This window comes from Heptranchias perlo, chromosome 26 (genome assembly GCF_035084215.1).
Source record: "Heptranchias perlo isolate sHepPer1 chromosome 26, sHepPer1.hap1, whole genome shotgun sequence".
Taxonomy (NCBI): domain Eukaryota; kingdom Metazoa; phylum Chordata; class Chondrichthyes; order Hexanchiformes; family Hexanchidae; genus Heptranchias; species Heptranchias perlo.
Genome location: NC_090350.1, coordinates 8,011,817 through 8,036,225, shown reverse-complemented (window position 1 = coordinate 8,036,225; position 24,409 = coordinate 8,011,817). Strand labels below are relative to the sequence as shown.

The 24,409-nt window shown below is 43.9% G+C and overlaps 1 protein-coding gene across 1 annotated transcript in view; it reads left to right on the top strand.

Moving 5' to 3' along the window:
• Positions 1-24,112, top strand: part of LOC137342497 (adhesion G protein-coupled receptor B2-like) — a 697,882-nt gene extending 673,770 nt beyond the window's left edge. The window contains exons 29-32 of the mRNA XM_068006399.1: positions 11,384-11,419; positions 14,915-15,019; positions 21,896-21,949; positions 23,843-24,112. Coding sequence (XP_067862500.1) covers positions 11,384-11,419; positions 14,915-15,019; positions 21,896-21,949; positions 23,843-24,010 — 363 coding nt within the window. The 3' untranslated portion in view covers positions 24,011-24,112. The remainder of the gene's footprint in view (positions 1-11,383; positions 11,420-14,914; positions 15,020-21,895; positions 21,950-23,842) is intronic.
• The last annotated feature ends 297 nt before the right edge of the window (positions 24,113-24,409 follow it).

Genomic DNA, 24,409 nt, shown 5'->3' with positions numbered 1-24,409 from the left:
CTCACAATGGTCAGTGGTCAAATCCTTCCACGGCCTCTCTCCTCCCTATCTCTGTAACCTCCTCCAGCCCTACAACCCTCCAAGATCTCTGCGTTCCTCCAACTTTGACCTTTAGTGCATCCCCCATTATCTTCGGCCCACCATTGACAGCTGTGCCTTCAGCAGGCTAGGCCCTAAGCTATGGAATTCCCTCTCCAAACCTCTTTGCCTCACCATCTCTTTCTCTTCCTTTAAGACGCTGCTTAAAACCTACCCCTTTGACCAAGCTTTTGGCCACCTGTTCTCAGTGTCAATTTTTGTGTGATAATGCTCCTGTGATGCACCTTGGGACGTTTTACTACGGTAAAGGCGCTATATAAATGCAAGTTGTTGTTGTTAGATCGGGAATATTTTAGACGATTGATCACTCCATCCCTCCATGTGGTAAAGAAGCTGGTCCAGTGGCAGCAACTGCACAATGTAATGTGGTGCCAAGCTATGCAAATCGGTAAAGGCTGGATTTAACTCCTGATCTGTGCTGAGATAGCTGATCTTGGTATCAGTGGAAACGCTGCAATAAGCTTCAGTGTTCCTGACATCAGGTGGGAACAAAATCGGTCAGGGTTGCCACTCTTGCTCGCTATTCAGTGATCCATGCTGGAAAATGAACGTGGCAATAAGAGTTGTAGACTGCATCAGACTTGCTTGTGATACCCCTTGCTGCCAAATAAGCCTACCAACACACACAGCCAAACAAATGAAGAAAGGCCACTTAATGGAGGAACTGATGGTTCCCATGGAACAATGTGCCATCACAAGTCTCAAGACGAAGAGAGATTTCCAAAAGTAGACACTGCTCAGTGTTCCTCCCTACCCCTAATCACCTGCCCTTGCACCAGAAGAATAGCAAATGGTCCTAGAAGGAATAGTGAAAAACTTAGTAACAATAAAAATGGGTAACCTCATTCAGACATGCAGCACTGCTTCTGTTCAGTAGAGTCAGATATTTCCTTGGAAAACTGACATCTCCAATTGTTACAGTCACCAGTAAGGCTGCAATTCTGTCATGGTAATTTTTTGAAAGAAATCATTGATTAGTCATGGTCAGAATATCATCGGAAAAAGTATCAGAAAATCAGGGGCATCTTTTATGGTTACTAAACAACCTATATTTTGCTCTCTCTCGCTCCATGTCTATTTTTCTCTTTCTTTCTCCACCTTTTTGTCTCTTCCATCCTTCACTTCTGCTTCTTTCTCTCTGTGTCTCGGATTCCTTTTCTATTTGTCCTTGCAATTACACATGGGGAGAGGCAGAAATTGGGAGTGGGATGGAGAAAGTCTGAACTACAGCAGGTGGTTGGGAAGAGGTTGAGTATCTTGGCATGTTCTGTTGAAGGAAGGAACTTGGTGAGATTAGCACAGGTCCCCCATCCCCCATAGCTTTTTCCACAAAAACATTAAAATTAGAGGATCTGTGACTCCCATGACAAATTATACAGCCTTAATAATTAGGTATCACCACGTTGCACAGCTTAATTATACATCATCGCATGATAACCAGTCAAATGGATCAGAATATGGATAAGCACTGAGGGATACACCTTCCCAATGAAAGGAAGTTCAGTGAAAGCAAATGTCAGATGCTGTGTGTGTATGCGTGTGTGGCGGAGGAAGTTAGAGTAATAACCAGCATATAGGAGGTAGATGGGGATGGAGGAGACGGGGCAGAGTAATGGGGAGAGGAAAGGAGGAGGATGTGGAAAGGAGAGAGATGGGACAGTGAGGAGGATGGGTGAAGGGGGTTTGGGAGGACAGGAAGGGGATGAGGAGGAGGATCTTAGATAATTAGTGGGGGGGAGGGCCATTTTGATGCTCTCTAGAGGAGTGCACTGGGCCAGAGAAGATTTCATGCTTAGTGGGGAGGGGGAAGGTAGGATGGGCCAAAGTCAATTTCTTTTCCCAGTGGGGAGTAGGTTCAGAATGGGCCAACAACTATTTTACAGTTAGGGTGGGGTGGGGGTGGCGGGATGAGAGTGGGCCTGGATTGATTCATCGCCTTACTTGGGGGTTCAGTAGTCAAAGTGTTACTCATTGTTGGGAGGGTTATGGGGTCAACAATGATTTTCTGTGGAAGGGATGTGGAGCATTTGATGGGGTAATGTAACCAAAGCAGGGAGAGGAAGGGAAGTTGCTAAAATACTGCTTAGTTGGGGAGGGGAGGGTTTGCAAAGGTACGGCTCCTGCTGCATTGGCTGGGTTGGGGCATGGGCCATGGGGTGGGGGATGGAACTACAAAAAAAGTACTGCCTAGTGGGTGGGGGTGGGAATTCAGTCATAAGGCTGCTCGAGGTCAATGTTTGAGTGTGGCTCAGTGGCCGGGGGAGGGGGGGGGAAGGGTGTTTGGTGAAGTATATGCTACCTGGTGTGGGGGGTTAGGAGAGTAGCAGGTGTGGGGGGTTAGGAGAGTAGCAGGTGTGGGGGGTTAGGAGAGTAGCAGGTGTGGGGGGTTAGGAGAGTAGCAGGTGTGGGGGGTTAGGAGAGTAGCAGGTGTGGGGGGTTAGGAGAGTAGCAGGTGTGGGGGGTTAGGAGAGTAGCAGGTGTGGGGGGTTAGGAGAGTAGCAGGTGTGGGGGGTTAGGAGAGTAGCAGGTGTGGGGGGTTAGGAGAGTAGCAGGTGTGGGGGGTTAGGAGAGTAGCAGGTGTGAGAGGGGGGGTTAGGAGAGTAGCAGGTGTGGGGGTTAGGAGGGTGGCAGGTGTGGGGGGCTAGGAGAGTAGCAGGTATGGGAGGGGGGGTTAGGTGAGTAGCAGGTGTGGGGGGTTGGGAGGGTTGCAGGTGTGGGGGGGGGTTAAGAGAGTAGCAGGTGTGGGGGGGGTTAAGAGAGTAGCAGGTGTCGGGGGGGGGGTTAAGAGAGTAGCAGGTGTGGGAGGGGGGTTAAGAGAGTAGCAGGTGTGGGGGGCTAGGAGAGTAGCAGGTATGGGAGGGGGGGTTAGGTGAGTAGCAGGTGTGGGGGTTTGGGAGGGTTGCAGGTGTCGGGGGGGGTTAAGAGAGTAGCAGGTGTGGGGGGCTAGGAGGGTAGCAGATGTGGGAGGGGGGTTAGGAGAGTAGCAGGTGCAAGGGGGGTTAATTCAGTAGCAGGTTTGGCGGGTGTTAGGAGAGTAGCAGGTGGGGGGGAAGCAGAGACAGTGGCCAAAACAGGAAGAGGAAGGGCTGCTTAATTTGGGGGTGAAACAGGTGCCAAAATGGTGCTCAATAGTGGGGAGAGGCTGGGGAGTTCACTGTTGTTGCTGTTGTTTTAGCAACTGATGGTTTGTGACATTTAATATTGAAAACCCCTATCATAGTGCCAGGTACAGGTGTAACTACTACCTACTACAGTTAAATATTTTATAATCAGTTTTCCATGGATGGAGCCTGATATAGGAAGTTTCACTGTAATTTGAAATGGAATGTTGCAACTCACACAGCGATTTTAGTAGATAGATATAATAGATAGGTGATTCCAAGAGTGTTGTGCCTTCATAATGCATGTTTTATTATATAATCAGTACAGGAGTGTTGTACTTAGGTAACATCCAGTGTATTGTGGAATAAATACAGGAGAGTTAGATATACACAACAGTTTTATTATATATATATATATCATAACTCTCATGGTTTAGTTTTTGTTTAAGATTGCTCAAGTTGATATGTCAAATAAATTTGCTGAGCTTGCAGAATGAAAGAACACTTACTCTAACACTTACATTTTATTCTGTACTAAAAAAAGTGTTGCATCTGTGAAATTTCAATACAACGTACATCTGACAAAGCTGCATTAACGACACATTTAAGCTGTTTTTACCTGGCCTTAAATATCAATTGGCACCATGCTGAGACTTGAAATGCTCAGAAAATAATCAGCAACTATGTAAGTCACAGAGGCCGTACTTCAGCTTCTGTGCAGAGCATGTATCAGAAGACATGGGAAACCTGTGCAGGTGAGCTTAAATTCGTTTCAGCTTTAGAATCCACAAAAAATTAAATACCTCAACTATTTCAATGAAGTACATTACCCCTTTAACAATCCGCCCGCCGTGGGGACGGGATTTCCAGGTTTCGGATGCGCTCATCCAAACACACCTGTGTTAAACCGGGAAGTGGGCGCGTTGGAGCCAGGTTACGGTCTCACATCAAAAAACTGTTATTTTTACCTCCCACCTGCCCCCAACCCACTCCTTTGGGGTTAAAATTACCCCCAATGTCTTTCTCAACTTTATAGATCTCTGTGTAAAAAAGTTTCTCTTGCTCTCTATTCTAAATCTTTTACATTTAATCTTGTATCTGTGGCTTCTCATTCTTCACCCCTCAACTAGTGGAAGCAGTCTGCTTCTATCGAACTATCCCATCCTTTCATAATTTCAAACACTTCTATCATAGTGCCCCTTAATCTATGTTATTCTAAAGAAAAATGTCCCAGTTTTTCAAATCTTTATTTGTATTTGTATTTCCTTATATCAGGCAGCATCCTGGTGAATCTGTATTGTACCCTCTCGAAAGCCTCCATGTTCCTCCTCTTGAGTGGAGCTCAATACTGCCCACTCTAGCTAAGGTCTTAGTAAGGTTTTATATAGGTTTATCATTACCTCTTGGCTTTTATATTCTATACCCCATGATAAGCCCTATAATTCTATTACACCGCATCAACTTGGGATGCTGCTTTTAATGTCCTGTGGATCTATATCACCAAATGCCTCTCTTCTTCCACAGCATCAAGTCTAGGGTAAGTGGTTCATTCAGAGTATAATCATTGCTGTTACTATTTTTCCAAAATGCATCAGCTCACACTGACATTGATTTCCATTTGCCACTTTTTAGTCAATCTTACCAATATCCCTTTGCATTAGGGTTAGGGTCCTTTGGTCTTCTAAAGAATAAACTGCGCCTCCTATTTTGGTTTCATCTGCAAATTTCAACACCACTCCCTCCAGGCCTAAATCCAAATAGGAACATAGGAACAGGAGTAGGCCATTCAGCCCCTCGTGCCTGCTCCGCCATTTGATAGGATCATGGCTGATCTGTGATCTAACTCCATATACCTGCCTTTGGCCCATATCCCTTAGTACCTTTGGTTGCCAAAAAGCTATCTATCTCAGATTTAAATTTAGCAATTGAGCTAGTATCAATTGCCATTTGCGGAAGAGAATTCCAAACTTCTACCACCCTTTGTGTGTAGAAATGTTTTCCAATCTCGCTCCTGAAAGGTCTGGCTCTAATTTTTAGACTGTGCCCCCTACTCCTAAAATCCCCAACCAGCGGAAATAGTTTCTCTCTATCCACCCTATCTGTTCCCCTTAATATCTTATAAACTTCGATCAGATCACCCCTTAACCTTCGAAACTCCAGAGAATACAACCCCAATTTGTGTAATCTCTCCTCGTAACTTAACCCTTGAAGTCTGGGTATCATTCTAGTAAACCTACACTGCACTCCCTCCAAGGCCAATATGTCCTTCCGAAGGTGCGGTGCCCAGAACTGCTCACAGTACTCCAGGTGCGGTCTAACCAGGGTTTTGTATAGCTGCAGCATAACTTCTGCCCCCTTGTACTCCAGTCCTCGAGATATAAAGGCCAACATTCCATTAGCCTTATTGATTATTTTCTGCACCTGTTCATGACACTTCAATGATCTATGTACCTGAACCCCAAAGTCCCTTTGGACATCCACTGTTTTTAACTTTTTACCATTTAGAAAGTACCCTGTTCTATCCTTTTTTGATCCAAAGTGGATGACCTCACATTTGTCTGAATTGAATTCCATTTGCCACAGTTTTGCCCATTCACCTAATCTATCAATATCGCTTTGTAATTTTATGTTTTCATCTACACTGCTTACAATGCCACCAATCTTTGTGTCATCGGCAAACTTAGATATGAGACTTTCTATGCCTTCGTCTAAGTCGTTAATAAATATTGTGAATAATTGAGGCCCCAAGACAGATCCCTGCGGGACTCCACTAGTCACATCCTGCCAATGTGAGTACCTACCCATTATCCCTACTCTCTTGTCGCCTTTCGCTCAGCCAACTTCCTAACCAAGTCCGTACTTTTCCCTCGATTCCATGGGCTTCTATCTTAGCTAACAGTCTCTTATGTGGGAATTTATCAAATGCCTTCTGGAAGTCCATATAAATAACATCCATTGACATTCCCCTGTCCACTACTTTAGTCACCTCTTCAAAAAATTCAATCAGGTTTGTCAGGCACGACCTACCTTTCACAAATCCATGCTGGCTCTCTCTGATTAACTGAAAATTCTCGAGGTGTTCAGTCACCCTATCCTTAATTATAGATGCCAGCATTTTCCCCACAACAGATGTTAGGCTAACTGGTCTATAATTCCCCGGTTTCACTCTCTCTCCTTTCATTGCTGTACACAGTGAACAGTGATGACCATAGAACTGAACCCTGTGGGACTCCATCACCCACGTCCAACCACTCTGAAATACTGGTCGGAGCAAGTGCTGCGCACACACCCATACCAGCTGGTGGTCCAGCCGAAGAGGAACCCAGTTTTCATTTATTTTTGTGGTGTCAGGAGGAGCCGGGGGGTGGGGGGGGGGGCACTAATAAATCCAATAAGGAATTCAGGACAAACTTCTTTGCTCAGAGAGTGGTGAGAATGTGGAACTCGCTATTGCATGGAGTAGTTGAAGCAAATAGCATAGATGCATTTAAGGGAAGCTAGATAAGTACATGAGGGAGAAAGGAATAGAAGGATATATTCATAGGGTGAGATGAAGCAAGGTAGAAGGAGGCTCGTGTGGAGCATAAACACCAGCATAGCCCTGTTGGGCTGAATGGCCTGTTCCTGTGCTGTAAATTCCATGCAAGTAACTTATCTAAAATTTTCCTGTAATCTATCATAATATTGCCCATCTCACTCTCTACTACTTCAGATTCACCTCCTCTCTGATAGCCTTCATTTTAATAAAGACCCTATGTGAAGTAATTATTTATTACCTCTGCCATTTTGTGGTCAACATCTACACATTGACAGTCCTCTCCTCTCAGGGGTCCCACCTCACTTTTAACAATTCTCTTTTTACTGATGTGCTTGCAAAATATTTCATTGTTCCTTTTGATGTTTTTTGAAATGTTTTCCTCAGGCTCCCTTTTAGCTTTCCTAATCCCCTCTTTTCTTATTTTCTCACATTCTCTTTTAATTTTTGCATTATTATTATTTTTAAATGCTGGCGATTCTTCAGGGATTCTCCCAGTTGGCCACTGTAGCTTCAGTGGAAGATTGGCAGAAATCCCGTTTAGGCATATATCGGTTTCCACCGATCTTCTGCCAAAGTTAAGGCAGCCAATCGGGAGAATCCCCAAGGAAATTCCATTGATAATCCTTATTGGCTCTCTTCAATTTTAACCTGTTTCTAACCTCTTTATTTATCAACACCATCCTAAAATTACTAGTAGTTTCCTTTTTAATGGATCATGCTTATTCTATATATTTGCAATATCTTTTTTTAAGAACATCTCACTGTTGCTGTAGAGTCCTGTGACAATTTCTCCTTCCACCTCACCTTACCTAGCTCACTCCTCACCTTTCTAAAATCTGCCCAAATCCAATCTTGTGTACTAGTTTTTGTACGAACATACGAAATTGACGTGCAGGAAAAGACCAGCTGGTCCATAAAGCCTGCCCCATACCATGATGGCCGGACCATCATAGCTAAACACTTCTTCCCACCTCTCGCCCCCCACCCCCCATCTCCCACCCACCCCCGCAGCCATGTAATCTCCTGGGAGAGGCAAAAAACCCAGGGAAAAATTTCTCTGGAAAATTCCTCTCCGACCGCCTCAGGCAATCGAAACCAGTTTCGGAAATCATGTGGATCAAGTGTCATCTATATAGACAATTACCTTCTATATGATGTGATCTCTGCCCTAGTCAGGAACTGGTCCAGCTCCCTATAAAGGCAGAGAGTCAGCACCCACCACACCAGCTGGCAATGTATTCCAGAGGCTCACAATTCTCTGGGAAAAGAAGAACCACCTAACACTCAGTCTATTCCTACTCTTCCGTAGTTTAAATTCGTGCCCCCTGGTCCTCCCCAACCTGTTAAACTGGAATAATCTATCATTAGGGATGTTATCCAGCCCTTTAATTATTTTATATACCTCTATCAGGTTACCTCTAAGTCTACCCTGCTCTAAAGTAAATAGACCAAGGTCCTCGAGCCTATCTGAGTAGCTGAGGTTCTTTAAGTTGGGAATCATTCTTGTAGCTCTCCTCTGGACCTTTTCCAAGGCCACTATATTACTCACCATGTGAGGGGACGAAAACTGGGCCCAGTACTCTAGATGTGGTCTGACCAGCGACCTGTATTGTGTCAAAATGGTGTCCTTCGATTTCTATTAATACAACCCATACCCTGTTCGCTTTAGCTTCAGTTTCTCTACATTGGTCATCAACCTTTAGTGACCTGTGCACAATAACACCAAGATCTTATTCTCTCTCATCCTCTTTCAGTATTGTTCTCTGCAAATGATACGTGTGCTCTGTATTGGTCCTGCCAACATGCACGATACTACATTTATTTAAATTAAACACCATTTGCCAACATGTGGCCCACTCCCCTAGCACATTTAAATCCTTTTGGATTTGATTGCACTCCTCTACCATCTTAAGTCTTGCACAGATTTTGGTGTCATCTCCAAACTTACTGACCATACTCCCAACACCACTGTCCAGGTCATTAATGAAGACCATGAAGAGTAGCGGGCCCAGGACCGATCCCTGGGAGACACCACTACATGTTGCCAAGCTGAACCACATCCATTAACTGCAACTTTCTGGCTGCGGGATTGGAGCCAATTCCTAATCCAGCATTTCAAATTTCTACTAATACCACAAGCTTCTATCTTGTGAAGTAACCTAGTGTGAGTTACCTTATCAAAGGCTTTCTGAAAGTCCAAGTAGACAATGTCTACCGTATTTCTCTTATCCACAAACCTAGTGACGTCCTCAAAAAACTCTTAGTAAATTTGTTAGGCTTTTTGTTTTACGGACTTTTTCCCTTTTCAGTTGGATCTTAAACTTATCATATTGTGGTCACTATTCCCAAGATGCTCATTCCTGCTCAGCTCATCTACCTGATCTATTTCATTACTCATAACCAGACCTAGCAATGTTTCCCCCCTTGTAAGCTTACTAACATACTGCTTGAGAAAGGAGGCCATTCCCATTTCTCCATTTACTCCTTTTCTGTCCCAATCGATAAGCGGATAATTAAAATCTGCCAGAACGATAATTTTGTTCTTCTTGCTCATCTCTCTAATCTGACTGCAGATTTCCTCTTCCATTTCCTTCCCACAATTTGGGGATTTGTAATACACCCCTACTTATATTACAAGCTCTTTTTATCTTTGAGCTCCAACCATATTGACTGTCTGCACCCCTTCCTTGTCTGCATCAAGCCTGTGTTCCCTCTTTTACCAATATTGCTACTCTACCGTTCTTGTCTTTTCTATCCCTCCTGAGTATATTAGATCCCAATATTTCCATTCTTGGCCAGTTTGCAGCCAGGTTTCTGTTAATGTCATTAAGTTTGATCTTCGTGTAAAATAATTGCTTCTAGTTCCCCCAGTTTATTTCTCACACTTTTCACATTGCAGTACATTGAATTTTAGCGGATCCTGGTTGGCTTTATTTTCCCAGCACCCCCCCACCCCCTTCCTAGTTTAAATACCTTATCATTTCTCTAATTAACTGTTTTGCCAGTATGTTCGTGTCCTGCCTGTTCAGACGTAGCCCATCCTTGAAAAATAACTTCCATTTCACCCAGAACTGGTGCTAATGCGCAATAAAGTGAATCCCACATGGACCATGGTGATCTGCAAAATCTGTTCCAGTCTATGCAATATGCCTTTTACCCTACCTCTTGGGAAGTCCCATCTGGGACTGTTGGTCTGGACTGCAAAATATCGTGTCAGCCTCTCTAACTATTGAATCCTCTATCATTACTGCATTTCCAGTTGTGTTGCTAATCTCCCAACACTGCCTGGGCCATCTCTTGTTTGTTGTGCCATTGATATATATTTGATGGCTCTGCCTGGAGTCCTCACTTTCCCCACAGGAATCTAAAACTTTAAATCTGTTTGAAAGCAGTTGTTCTACTCGCTGCTGTTCTAACCTTTCCTTCCTGCCTTTCCCTGCCCCTTGGATAATCACCCATCTTTCCTCCTCCACTGCTTGCTCCCTAACTCTCATCAATGTGACCTACCTCTCAAACTCTCACTGCAGAAAGTGGTCTCTCTCTGATGTATCAGATTGTCTGTATCTCCTTCTCAAGTTCTGAGATTTTGACCTCGAGTAGTGCAAGCTGGTGACTTTTCCCACAGATGTGTTTGCTCGAGTCAGCTCCTGGTGCTGGAAACTCCCACATCTTTCAGGAATGACACATCACTGTCCCTTCCTGTGCTCCCATTTTAAAGTTCATATTACTTGCATATATTATCAGCTGGCCTCCTTAGCACTTCCTCCTCTGCATCTAATTCCCACTCTCACCAAATTCCCATTGTTAGGAGTCCTCACTTTCACCCTGTTCCCTGTTTACTCCGTTACTGGCTCACTCCGTGATGTGCTCTCAGCTCGAGCCTGTAACTCACTTCCCTTCTACCCATTATTCTATACATACTCATCTCATGGGGTTGTGTTTCTTTATAATTGTTTGAGGGCTACAGCAGCTTTTGAGCCAAAGGGTTAATGCAAGCTTTGATTTCAAGACAGGTGAGTTAATGAAGGCGGTTAATGTTGGTAAAGTTCAATAGATTCATCACAGCATCCTCTGCCCCATGTTCTGAGACACATTCCGCTGTACATTAAGTTACGCAGCTCAGAATATCACATGGTTTTATCATGTGGGCACCGATGTAATGTTATTTTATGGCGGACCGGTGACCTCATTGTGGTGAGGTGAGGCATGTTCTTCAGAAGACTGGGGCTCAGAACCCTGTTGCAAACAAATCCAGTCTGGGAGGCCCATCCATGATGAAGCTGAGTGGCAAAGAGGAGGATGGCAAAATGTAGAAGCAACATTGAGTTCCCTTTAAACATATTCAAAATCTGGTGATGCACATTATTGCTCGAACATGTCGGGGGACAATTGCCTGCACAGTGAGCTTCTAGTCTCACCTGTGCCATCAGGAGCGGGCATTGAACAGAGTCAAGGCACTTGCACTTACCCACATCCCAGTGGTCAGCGTCGCCTGTCTGCTGCTAAGGGATTGGTGCCTTGTGCAAGGAAACCTGAGGAGAATTAAATAACTCAATGGGAGGAGGGAATGTAATTAATAAATTCAGTAAATACCTTTCCAAAAACTTTTGTGTTAACTAATTTCATTTGTTTGTTACTTTCACAGAGGAAAAGATTGAGGTACTCCGATCTTGATTTTGAGGTACGAATTATCATAAATTAACCACAGTTAGTAAAATAATAATGTTACCATTCTTGGCAAAAACATCCTGAGGAGTTGTTCTGAGACTGTGCAGAATACAGAACTCGAATTCAGTATCAAGTGTGATCAGAGACTCACAGCTGTCAGGGCTTCAGATGATGAAGCATAAGAGTAGAGCTCAAATCACTTATGAACGTCTGTCGAGCCTCTGAAACTAAATGACAGCTTTTAACTCTCTCAAAGTATCTGTGATTTGATATCCAACAGTGTACAAACAATACACAGCACACAGCTACACTGCTGGTGAAATAGATCACTGTGTTAATAACAGTATTGGGGTGAGCAAAACGTAAGTTGCTGCCAATTGGCTTTAGAGGAGTGCTTTTGCTACCTGTTACCAATATGTTATACACTCAGCAGCAAAAGCGTGCCAGATTCACTGAGACTGCCTGGTGGAACCTCCAAAGAAATGGTCTTCCTCGCAGCCAGTCCTGGCAAATCTGTGTTAGAGTTGATGATGTGGAGATGCCGGTGATGGACTGGGGTTAACAATTGTAAACAATTTTACAACACCAAGTTATAGTCCAACGATTTTATTTTTAATCCCACAAGCTTTCGGGGGCTTTTCGATGCCGGTGATGGACTGGGGTTAACAATTGTAAACAATTTTACAACACCAAGTTATAGTCCAACGATTTTATTTTTAATCCCACAAGCTTTCGGGGGCTTTTCGATGCCGGTGATGGACTGGGGTTAACAATTGTAAACAATTTTACAACACCAAGTTATAGTCCAACGATTTTATTTTTAATCCCACAAGCTTTCGGGGGCTTTTCGAAAAGCCCCCGAAAGCTTGTGGGATTAAAAATAAAATCGTTGGACTATAACTTGGTGTTGTAAAATTGTTTACAATGTGTTAGAGTTGGCACTGGGTGTGTGAGACCCACACATCAGCATCCCTCTGAGGCCAAGTTTTCCAGTTCTATACATACAGTGCAAGTCAAGCAGTGTACATTATTTATACCTCTCATCATTTTAAAGACCTGGTTCATGTCTCACCTCCCCCTGTCCACTACCCCCATACCAGGACATGGGTTCAGTCACCCAGTTCTTCATATATTCAGTTATCTCCCTTGGGTATTTACAGGTTGCAGTGTGTCAACACGATTCTTTCTGAGCTGAGCACAGGAACTGGCTGCCGTTACTGCAAATAAGCAATGCTTGCATCTTTTGTCACTTTTTCATTATTCACTGTGGAAAATAGTACGTTTAAAGGCAACATTGTTATGTACTTGAGGTGATAAGACATCCCTGATATAACAGGCAACAGTTAATTGCATTTCCTGTGTATAATTTGACACTCCTAATACATACCTGCTGTTGAGGCACATTATATGATTTCATTCTCACAGTTGCATGAGATGGTGCATGTGTATCATACCTGGTGTTAAGAGACGATAGCAGGTAGAAATTACACAAATAATTATTTGATCACAGGCAGTAATCTTTTACAAGTGAGAAGGAGAATGGTTGGTATTAAAGGCATGAGATAATGTAGGGCCTTCTGGAGGCATTGGGTTTCCTACACTTACAAGAGCAAAAATCACTAGAAGCATATGCTGTAATAGGAGAATTAGCCAACATTTGCAAGTTTGAGCTCTTTTAGCAGCTAACAAGTGGCTGAATGCTATTATTGCAGATATTTCTGATTGGCACCTTGGTTGACTGCCAATTATAACCCAGCCCATTTTGCAGAAAGTACACTGAATAAAATAGTGCTCTTTGAGAATGGTAAAAAATCTGGAGAAGGCTCCATTGAACATGTTCTTCAGGCCAAGAACAATTTGATATACTTTGAATCACCAATCTGTGGACAAGCCTGCCAGCCACTGCAGCAAAAAGAACTGGAAAAAAAGAATGGTTACATTCCTGGGACACTTGGTGCCATACAGGAGGGAGAGGAAAATAGCAACAGGTTCTGGACATGAATTTAAAGAATATGACTCTCTGATTTCTCTCTCTCTCTTCCCCTCCTCTTATTCCCCTTATTTCTTTCTGTTTCCCCTTCTCTCTCCCCTCCACTCACCCCCCCTCTCCCTATCCCTATCTCTCTTCCCCACTGCCTTTCTCTCTTCCCTCCCCCTCTCTCTTATCTCCATCCCCTTCTCGCTTCCCCTTTTCTTTCTTCCCTCCTCTCTTCTTTTCTCTCTCCCCTTCTATCTCTTCCATTCTCAATCACATTTTTGTGCACCATTACCTTTTTTTGAATCAAGGTATGCCCATACGAACAAGGGACAGGGACAGCAGGGGAAAACAGGGGAGGAAATATTCACCAGACACTTCCTGTTTTGCTGTTTTCTGTTTTTCCCTCCCCTTGTGTTGGAGAGTTGAGAACATCTGGGAAAAAGTGACTTGTTGGGGAGAAAGGGATAGGTTAGAGAGATAGGTGTCCTCGAATCTGAGTCGGCTAGTAAGCATTATCTGCCTCTATTTGAGCTGGAGGCTAAGCCAAGGCAAAGCATCTTGATTGTGTAAAATGAGACCTTGCACTTTGTTTTAACAGTAATCAGGGAAAAGAATATTAAGGGCAGAATATAACAGTTCAGATTTGCTTTCATTCTGGTGTATGGTTCTTTCAAAATTCCAGTTTTGTACAGGAGTGAATTACTGTCAGTATGCTGTCTTAGGGCATGGCTACCTTGTGCTGCAGCATACAGTTTGCAGCTGGTAGCACTGTGCTATACCCTGTGCTGCCCCTGGATGTGAATCGTACTCTGAGCCTTGAGAGAACTCTGCCAAGACGTGCTTACATGCATACGCCGGGCTTCGCTCCCAGATAATAAATTTTTCATGTTTTCAGCTGTGAGTGGAGTGCCTGCACTCTCAAAACATTGGAAAAACACTCAGCTTCAGGTCATACACTTCCCTGGAGGGCCAGTGGATCAGTGAAGCATTGTTCTAAATCGTTTGACATTGCGCTGGAGTTCTACTCCATGCGGAAGATTTCCTCTGTGCACTATTTGTAATAAAATAGTAGTTGTTAATTAAGAACACATTTACAATTTCATTACGCATAACACACAGAGGAAATCCTCACCTATGTAGTGTCAAACACAAGTAATGAGAGATGGCTTTGCTGAGAGGGTGTCTCACTGAGCCCTACACAGTCAGATCTGACTCCAGAGTTATAGGGGGCAATTTTAACCCAACCCGCCTGTCGGGAAACTGATGGATCAGGTGCAATGCTGGTTTTACACCCCACCCGATTTTACTCTCCATTAAAGTCAGTGGAGGGTAATATTGGGTGAGGTGTAAAGCTGCCGATCCACCCGATCCCGTGGGTTTGGCGCCTGGCGAGTTTGGTTAAAAGTAACCCCAAACTGTCACTTTTACATTGTAGTGTAACTGCACTCAAAGATAAGCGCACAATTCCGACAGTGGTTTCATTGATTTTCAGTCATCGTTTTAATTCCTTTTTAACATTCTGATTCGCAGAAAGTCATGCACACAAGGAAGCGTCACTCAGAACTCTATCATGAACTAAACCAGAAATTCCACACCTTGGACCGATTCCGAGGTCCCGAACCCTCAGGATTTAAGGTGAAGAATAACTGTTTATTTGAGGAAGGTTATGATGCCTCAGAATTCAAACTGTCCTAGTTCTTTATTTCAATTTTCAATTGACACTGTTCTAATAAATGATGTCAGGGACCTGCTATGAACTGTGATCATTGTGGTTTCTATCCAGACTCCTAATCATGACAACACTCCATCAATACTGAATAGGTGTCTAACTATTTATAGGGTAGACATCACAATAGGTGCTGTTCTTGAACAAATGCTTGAAGTGCTCATACAAATTAATCTTTGCGCTCTTTTAATGCAGGGATGAAAATTTGTAATGTATTAAAAGTCTTGTGTTTGCTCACACTTCATATCAACTTTTCCATTTTGAATTTCCACGTCCACATTTATAACGGGACCTGTAAACTTGTCATGCTGTAATTACACCCTCCCACTGGTGGTAGCGCCGTGGGGCTCAGTTTTGCATTTCCCAGCTCCTTAATTTATACTGCAGAGAAAATCCTACGCTCCAACCAATTTTAGCTCTCCGCTTCTCAATTGTTGTAGATTTCGCTATTTAATCATAAATAATAATATGAAATCAGGGTATCATATAAAAATAAGGGTATATGTATGACTTTAAGATTGGAACTAAATTACATCTGCATGTCTAGTCTAATGATCACCCGCCCTATAACCTCACTTCACCTGAAAACTACACTTGGTCTTGTCCCTGTGAGCATAGATTTACTAGTGTTTAAAAATAAATGTTAAGTGTAGTGCAGAGAGAAATTTGGTTCAGGTAGTTAGCCCCAGACATTTGCCTGGTGATGGGCCTCAGTCTCCACTGAGGCCTCCAGTGGGTCTTCATTTCAGATCTTTGAAGCACTTCAAGGTCCTTCGCCGATCTGGTGCTGCGGCAGCGTCCCGATTCTCTACCTCTGCACTGACGAGTTCCCTCTTAATGGCAAGAATCCCGTCAAGAGCCTGCCGTGCACACGTAATGAGCCCCAATTCATTCAGGGCTGGGGTGGATACGGAGAGGTGGACGGAGGTCGCATCTAGCCGGAACTACGCCCCAAAGAGGAGAATCCCCCTCCACGATGGTCCACGGAAAGCTCTAAACCCCATTCATTGTCTAAAAGTGGTTGAATTGACATGCGAGAAACACCATTCCACAAGCTGGTTCGTCTGCCTCGTAAAACATTTCTCAGCACTTCTGTTCAGTGGATTTAGCCCCTTGTGAGTTAATTTAACTTGATATAGTAACATTTCAATATAAATCACCAATTCGTGTGTTGAAAAATAGTGAGAAATCCCAAAATGCCAGAATCTGGTAGTCAGCTAGCATAATCATACAGAAGTACATTTATTATTTTAAACTGAAAGGACCTTTAAAGCTAAATACAAACTCCTCAGAAGGACTGTAAACAGTGTTACTGCTCTGTGAGTTATTTTCTCCTTTCGTCCATCCCCCTAAAAGTCTGTCACATTTACACACCATTGTCTAACTATGAGGCAGTCTACTCCCAGACGTCAGGCAGGGCCCTGGTTTGAACCAGATCACAGCAGGTGATGCATGAAACGCCCCAAGGCCAGTGTACACTCTGGTTTTTCCTCCCTCAATCCCTGTAGGGAAGATGCTGTACTGCTCCTTGGCATGGCTCTTCACCTGAGATCAGGAGCTCACCATATTCAAACAGTAGCTGTGACCCTGTATTCTGCCTCTCCATTGATGGGCACTGGATGGGCTTTCTGAACAAGTACTTTTAACAAAAACATACTTCGTCCAAAACTGTGAATCAAATCCGGCGAGGTGCAAATACTCTGCGTAATGTCCATTGTATGTCAGGCCTAATTCAGTGACCCCACACTTCCAGCGGAGAAAACGCACTCCAACGAGTACAAGTCGATTATAGGCCACAACACTGTAACCTCAATTCTCTGACCCATGCTCCCTCTGAGCTTTGTAACATATTTCATAAAATATCTACACTTTATATAATTTCCTTGAAATCTATTGTATAGAATATATATATATACTGCATGTAATTAGCTATTCTACAGAACATATAGAGAGGATGGATACATGAAACCAGTGGTTTGTAAAAAAAATGGCATTGTGAGATCGGTTGTCTACAATATAAGTGGTTTATTTTCAGTAAACTGTTGGTCCCAACATCTATCTATCTATCCATAATATAAATTAATTATTTGTTTAGTATATTCCCTGCCCATCGCCATTCCCTGCCCATTGCTTCCCTGCTCATCGTCAATTCCTGCTCATCACCATTTCCTGCCCACTGCCATTCCCTGCTCATCACTTCCCTGCCCCATCTTCATTTCCTGCCCATCACCATTCACTGCCCATCACCATTTCCTGCACCATCTCCATTTCCTGCCCCATCACCATTTCCTGCCCCATCTCCATTCCCTGCCCCATCTCCATTCCCTGCCCATCACCATTCCCTGCCCATCTCCATTCCCTGCCCATCTCCATTCCCTGCCCATCACCATTCCCTGCCCATCACCATTCCCTGCCCCATCTCCATTCCCTGCCCATCTCCATTCCCTGCCCATCCCCATCTCCATTCCCTGCCCATCTCCATTCCCTGCCCATCTCCATTCCCTGCCCATCCCCATCTCCATTCCCTGCCCATCACCATTCCCTGCCCCATCTCCATTCCCTGCCCCATCTCCATTCCCTGCCCATCTCCACTCCCTGCCCATCACCATTCCCTGCCCCATCTCCATTCCCTGCCCATCCCCATCTCCATTCCCTGCCCATCCCCATCTCCATTCCCTGCCCATCTCCATTCCCTGCCCATCCCCATTTCCATTCCCTGGCCATCTCCATTCCCTTCCCATCACCATTCCCTGCCCCATCTCCATTCCCTGCCCCATCTCCATTTCCTGCCCATCTCCATTCCCTGCCCATCACCATTCCCTGCCCATCACCATTCCCTGCCCCATCTCCATTCCCTGCCCCATCTCCATTCCCTGCCCCATCTCCATTCCCTGCCCCATCTCTATTCCCTGCCCATCCCCATCTCCATTCCCTGCCCATCCCCATTTCCATTCCCTGGCCATCTCCATTCCCTGCCCATCTCCATTCCCTTCCCATCTCCATTCCCTGCCCATCACCATTCCCTGCCCATCACCATTCCCTGCCCCATCTCCATTCCCTGCCCATCTCCACTCCCTGCCCATCACCATTCCCTGCCCCATCTCCATTCCCTGCCCATCCCCATCACCATTCCCCGCCCATCACCATTCCCTGCCCATCACCATTCCCTGCCCATCTCCATTCCCTGCCCATCACCACTCCCTGCCCATCACCATTCCCTGCCCATCTCCATTCCCTGCCCCATCTCCATTCCCTGCCCATCTCCATTCCCTGCCCCATCACCATTCCCTGCCCCATCTCCATTCCCTGCCCATCTCCATTCCCTGCCCCATCACCATTCCCTGCCCATCACCATTCCCTGCCCATCATACTTCAGGAGTCACAGTCAAATTTTTGAGTTACACTTATAAAAAAAGTATTACAAATGAAGTTGGTCTCTTGGAACAGGAAGTACCAGGGTTAGAAAAGCTGCAGCCTCTTCAATCATACCAAAAAAATGACAAAGCCAGAGTTCTGATCACCAGCCTAAATAACAAGTGAACTCATGCAGTATTTCTTAAACAGCAATTAAACTTCATGGCTTTAAAGGTACACAAATTCACTTTAGCAGAAGAATAATGGACTGGAAATTGCTCGTAAAATAACAGCACTCACCGTTATTTCATGGCAAATAGAGGAGCAAGTTCCGACGACCGCACATGCGCAGTCAAACGTGGAAATCGGGAATGTGCTCTTCCTGATTCTCTGCTGACCTGACAGCTCCACATTAAAGAGATATCGCAGGCAGGAATCAATGGACCAGCGCAAACTTGTTCTCCTGCCCAGCTGGAAACTAACACACATTTAGGGTGAGCGGCAAAAGAGCCAAAGGTGACATGAGGAAACATTTTTTACGCAACGAGTTGATCTGATCTGGAATGCACTGCCTGAAAGAGTGGTGGAAGCAGATTCAATAGTAACTTTCAAAAGGGAATTGGATAAATACTTGAAAGGAAAAAATTTACAGGGCTATGGGAAAAGAGCAGGCGAGTGGGACTAAATGGATAGCTCTTTAAAAGAGCCGGCATAGGCACGATGGGCCAAATGGCCTCTTCCTGTGCTGTACCTATTATGATACTATGAACTAATCTCGCCAGAAAAAAGGTATACTGAGTTATATCAGGTCTAAATTAACTTTTAACAGCGTGGTAAGTATTAATGACTGCCAAACAACCTCTCTGGCACTGAAAATTAACTTTTACAAATGTGAAGTCTCGTTATTCCCGATTTTAATAATTTTTGGACATATTAAAAAAAATTTAAATGTAAAATGTTTATTTTTTTACTTTTTCTGTCTCTTTTATCTCAGTCTTTTAATCTTTATTTCACTTTCTCTCTCTGATTTTATAGTATATTTACTAATCTTAGCCGACACTTCCTGTCTGCACGGTTTGTGAATGAGCTTCACTTCCTGGTTCTCATAGCGTGGTTTGCTTCAAGCTGATTGGTGGAGGAGACACAGAGATCCTTTCTCTGCTCTCACAGCTCGGAGAAGCCCGGGAACGGTCGCTGCTCTTCTTCCAGCTCTCAATTAAAGCAAGTTGGTGCCCAGAAGCCCGCGAAAAGTTTGTGGCTGAGTTAGTTACTTGTGAGGGGCGGGCGACGTCCATTTGCCGCTCAGCGCAATTTCCAGCCCAGTTCTGACGAAAGGTCATCAATCTGAAACGTTAACTCTGTTTCTCTCTCCACAGATGCTGCCTGACCTGCTGAGTATTTCCAGCATTTTCTGTTTTTATTTCAGATTTCCAGCATCTGCAATATTTTGCTTTTGATATCATTTGACTTACTGGGATAGAATTTGACTTGGTGCGATAGTGTAAAACAAGTGATAGTGAGTCAGCAGCTCGTTTTGCATCTCTCGTCATTTTTATTTCCATTGACTTCAATTGTCCACATGTGGCTAACGTATTGGACAACAGCTGGTTTAATCTTACAACTGGTTTAACCACACATCTACACTTTAACACCAAAATAATACATTGGACTTCACTTCGTATGTTTATATAATTCTCCCTTCATAATAAAATGGTGCATCCTGACTCACAGCAGGGCTGCTAGTGTATTCTACTTACACATTGGGTGTACTCGAGCTTTTCAGTCATCTAACATTTTATTTGAACAGTATTTAAACTGCTCTGGCTGTTTCACATGCATCCCACATCCTCCCATTTATGACCTGTTAGTGTTAGTGACAATTTTAATGATTACACCATAATACTAATGTATCCACAAAATGTTCTGATACCATGAGCTTTAATTATAAATCCCAAGAGCATATCTTACCATTGGTTGGCAATGTGAGCCGAACCTGTCCAATCATTGAGATATGCATCCGAATCCACACCGTCAACAGAAAGAGCACACATCCCCATGTCATTGCCTGCATACTCTATTGCTTAGCAACGTACACAGGTAGCCCCATGGGATGTAACATGTTAGGGAGTCTCAGGACTTCACCTTCAAAATGCAGAAACTGGTTCAACACAGGCTAAAATGATTATATAAACACAGCAGCAGATCCACGCACCATATACATCATGTAAGATAATGTAACAGGGAGCGCGTCAGAGGCTTTAACTTAATCAAGAGTTTGAGGTGATGTTGACAAGCAACTGATGCTTTACTCTAATGGTTTAAGACATAATTGGCCACCTCCCAATTGTTAAGCGGCTGTTACTTCTGTGAGAAAAAAATTGCACAATGCTGTCAGAACTCACACGCTGTTTTCCTGAAGGCTCAGCTAGTTAAAACAATGAGCATCTCAGCCTTACAGCCCACACAGGTCCTTGGTTCAATCCCAAATTTGTGGTGAATTCAGTGATTTCCATGGGGCTGATGTAATGGTGCCAACATTGTCCTCAATGTCCACAGAAACAGAAGTAGGCCATTCAGCCGCTCAAGCTTGCTCCACCATTAAACTAGATCATGGCTGATCTGCACATCAACTCTATTTACCCACCTTAGCTCCGTATTTCTTGATACCCTTACCTAACAAAAATCTATTAATCTCAGTCTTGAAAGCTCCAATTGTCCCAGCATCCACAGCCTTTTGGGGGAGAGAGTTCCACATTTCCATTACCCTTTGGTTGAAAAAGTACTTCCCGATTTCCCTCCTAAATGACCCAGCTCTAATTTTAAGATTAGTTCCCTTTGTTCTAGAATCCCTTATCGGAGGAAGTAGTTTCTCTGTATCTACCCTGGCGAATCCTTTTATCATCTTAAACACCTCGATCAGATCACCCCTCAATCTTTTATACTCAAGGGAATACAAGCCAAGTTTATACAACCTGTCCTCATAATTTAACGCTCTAGGCCCTGGCATAATTCTGGTGAATCTGTGCTGCACTCCTTCCAAGGCCAATATATTCTTCCTGAGGTGCAGTGCCCAAAACTGAACGCAGTACTCCAGATGGGGTCTGACCAAGGCTCTATACAACTGAAACGTAACCTCCACCCTCTGTATTCCAGCCCCCTTGAGATAAAGGCCATCATCCCATTCGTCTTTTTGATTAGAGTTACGGAGGTAAAATTCTCCAGGTTTTCCCTTCCTGATCGCAATTTCACAATGCCTGCTCAAAAGTGCACGTGTGTGGGCGTCAGGTGAGGACAGAGTCAGGCTTGGTTGTGATAACCACTGCAATTGAATATCCTGTCGGCATCACAGCACAATTCCAGTTGGTTTGTGTCATTCGGACTTCAGTGTGATTCATGGATATCAATATTTTTTCTTTTATTCCCTTATGCAGCGAGAGAAGCGATGGAGCATTTCCTCTGCAGGAGCTGACAAGAGCACGCCAACTGTAAGTGGAATGTGGCGCCCATTCTGGCTGCAATGTGGGGGATACTGGGCTGTTTGAGAACCATTTCTGTGCGTATACACAGAAGTACAAAGGACAGCACGCAGGAGGTCATAGGGACTGCTCACACATAGTGAGGAGTAAATAGTGAGCGAGAGTGAGGTAGGAGCGGGACGAAGAAGGCTTAAGAAGCAGAGGGAAGTAGAGAATTAAGGAAAGGGACAATGGGTTAAAGGGAGAACCTGCTGACCTTAGTTGACTTTAACAAAGAGAAAGTTGATCTCAATTTAAAGTGATCTGAAAGGAATGGATGATCATTAAGAGCAGTGTTTTGCCCAAAACTAGTTAATATGAAAAAGATGTAGAATTGATTACAAAAAGAATGTGTCAGCTAGTGATGGACGTACAGTTTGTTAAAGGCACAGTATGTACTTCAAATGGGAAAATAAACTGTAATTTCACATTTTCTTTGAAATAATTCCTGAGAACACTTGAACTTCAATGTTTGTAAAATTATTACCACTACCAATGCCTGGCAGCAGTTTTTTAGGTGTGGAAAGTGGGCCTGTGAGTCAGTAAAATAAGCCCAATTCGTACAGTGGTAGATGGTGTTTGAGGTTGGTAGTGTTCCACACCCATGGCTCTAACCTTGTACTGCTTAGACATGCTGGGGAATCACAGTGATGGAGTGGTTCTGACTGCAGCCCCAGCCAATGCTGAGTAACCATTGAGCTCCCACATAAAAAGTGTCAGAAATCAAATGCATTTTCCAAAATATTAATAAGTGAAACGGCCAACAGTTTTCAAGTGGCATTTCACTGCACTAATAACCGACGGATGGTCACACAGAAACCTTTTGTCTTTGTCACTCTCTACCATGCCTGGGTTCCTGTGGCAGCCTCTCTCTTAAGTCTAGACAGAGGTGTGAGCTAGCGGCACAGCTCAGCTCCATCATAATTGTGCCTTAGATGTAGATTACTGCTCTTTCACCCTATTTACTAATCGCAGTCCAGTCGATAGAATCGGATAAACGTGCTCCAAACCTTTCAGATGCAGCTGATGTTTTGGTGACTAGTTTCCTGTCAACAGTCCTATCAAAAACATATTTTGGCAAATTTCAAATTAGCAACTAAATCCAGAATTTTCCAGAATCCAATACAGAGATTAAGTCAGAACACCCAATATCCAGTGTCTGCAACAAACAGAATTTGCTGATTAGTTCAGCAGTTGCTTTCCTTGATTTGGCAACAAGTGTAAATGCTGCCATCTCCTGACAAATCTGACCAAGTTATTGGTTGTTTTTTGGAATTTGTCAACACTCTCTCCAGTTTTGCCAACTAAATCACCCTCTGCAATTAGAGTGAGCAAACTAGTCATTAAAATACCAAACTAGTCATTAAAATACCAAACTAGCTGCCCACATGGCCCAGTGGAAAATGGCACATTAGAGTGTGGAAGCCATTCAAGACCAAGGTTCCATCCCCAGTCTGTGCTGAATTAGCTGCTCTCAGCTGGTACAGTATTAGGAAGTTATGCAATTGACCTCAGTACCCCTAGGCTAGGGAGGGGGGAAGGAATTAGCCAGACTTGCTACTCCTGATCAATATTAATGCTGGAAAGTGCACACAGGTAGCTGTTGTGCGAGGAAATGATCAGGTTCTGCTATGGTGCCTGCTGTGGTCGAATAGCTTGCAACACTCACTGCCTGGCGTGCATGTGAAGACTGGGCACTCGGGCGAGGTACCGGAGGGCAGCCGGCGCCCGTGGAACCGTATCTCAGTGAGAGTGGCACCTTCAGGGGAAAATTAGGCAAAATTGGACAAAACCTCAGTGTTGATAGGAGCCACTGTAAAATGCACCAATAGAGAGACTGAGTTAGAAACCTTCTGTCCACAGGAGCAAACTACACCTGTGGAGGAATCGTGGGACAACTTCAAGACCGCACCGCCCAACACACTTAATTCAGACACCCAGGAAAATTTAGAATTGCAATCACCAGACTGGGAAACATCTGCCACAATCCCTCTGGATACATCTGAAGGGGACTTTCAAACTGAAGTTTAAAGTGGTTTCAGAGGTTAAAAAAAACCTAAAAAACAGAAACAACAAACTTGAAATATATATTTTCACACTGATGCTTTGAGAAGAATTTTTTTGTGTGTTGAATTCCTGAATATTCTTTGAATTGATGTGAACAGATCATCATCTCTCAATCAGAAAAGCGGAATTCTCCTGCACTCTGTTCTTATTGTCAACTTTCTCACTGCGACTGATAGGTGAGAATGCAAGACACATGAATCTGTGAATCTACGTCCCAGGTCTACATACTCAAGACTCTGCTTCCCATATGATTTTCTTTTGATGTGCGTGTGTGAAACCCACAACCGAGACTAAAAGGATTCAGGCACTAAATCTGTAGTTGGCAAAAAAAAATTCTAAAATGAAATTCATTTTCAGTCAGGC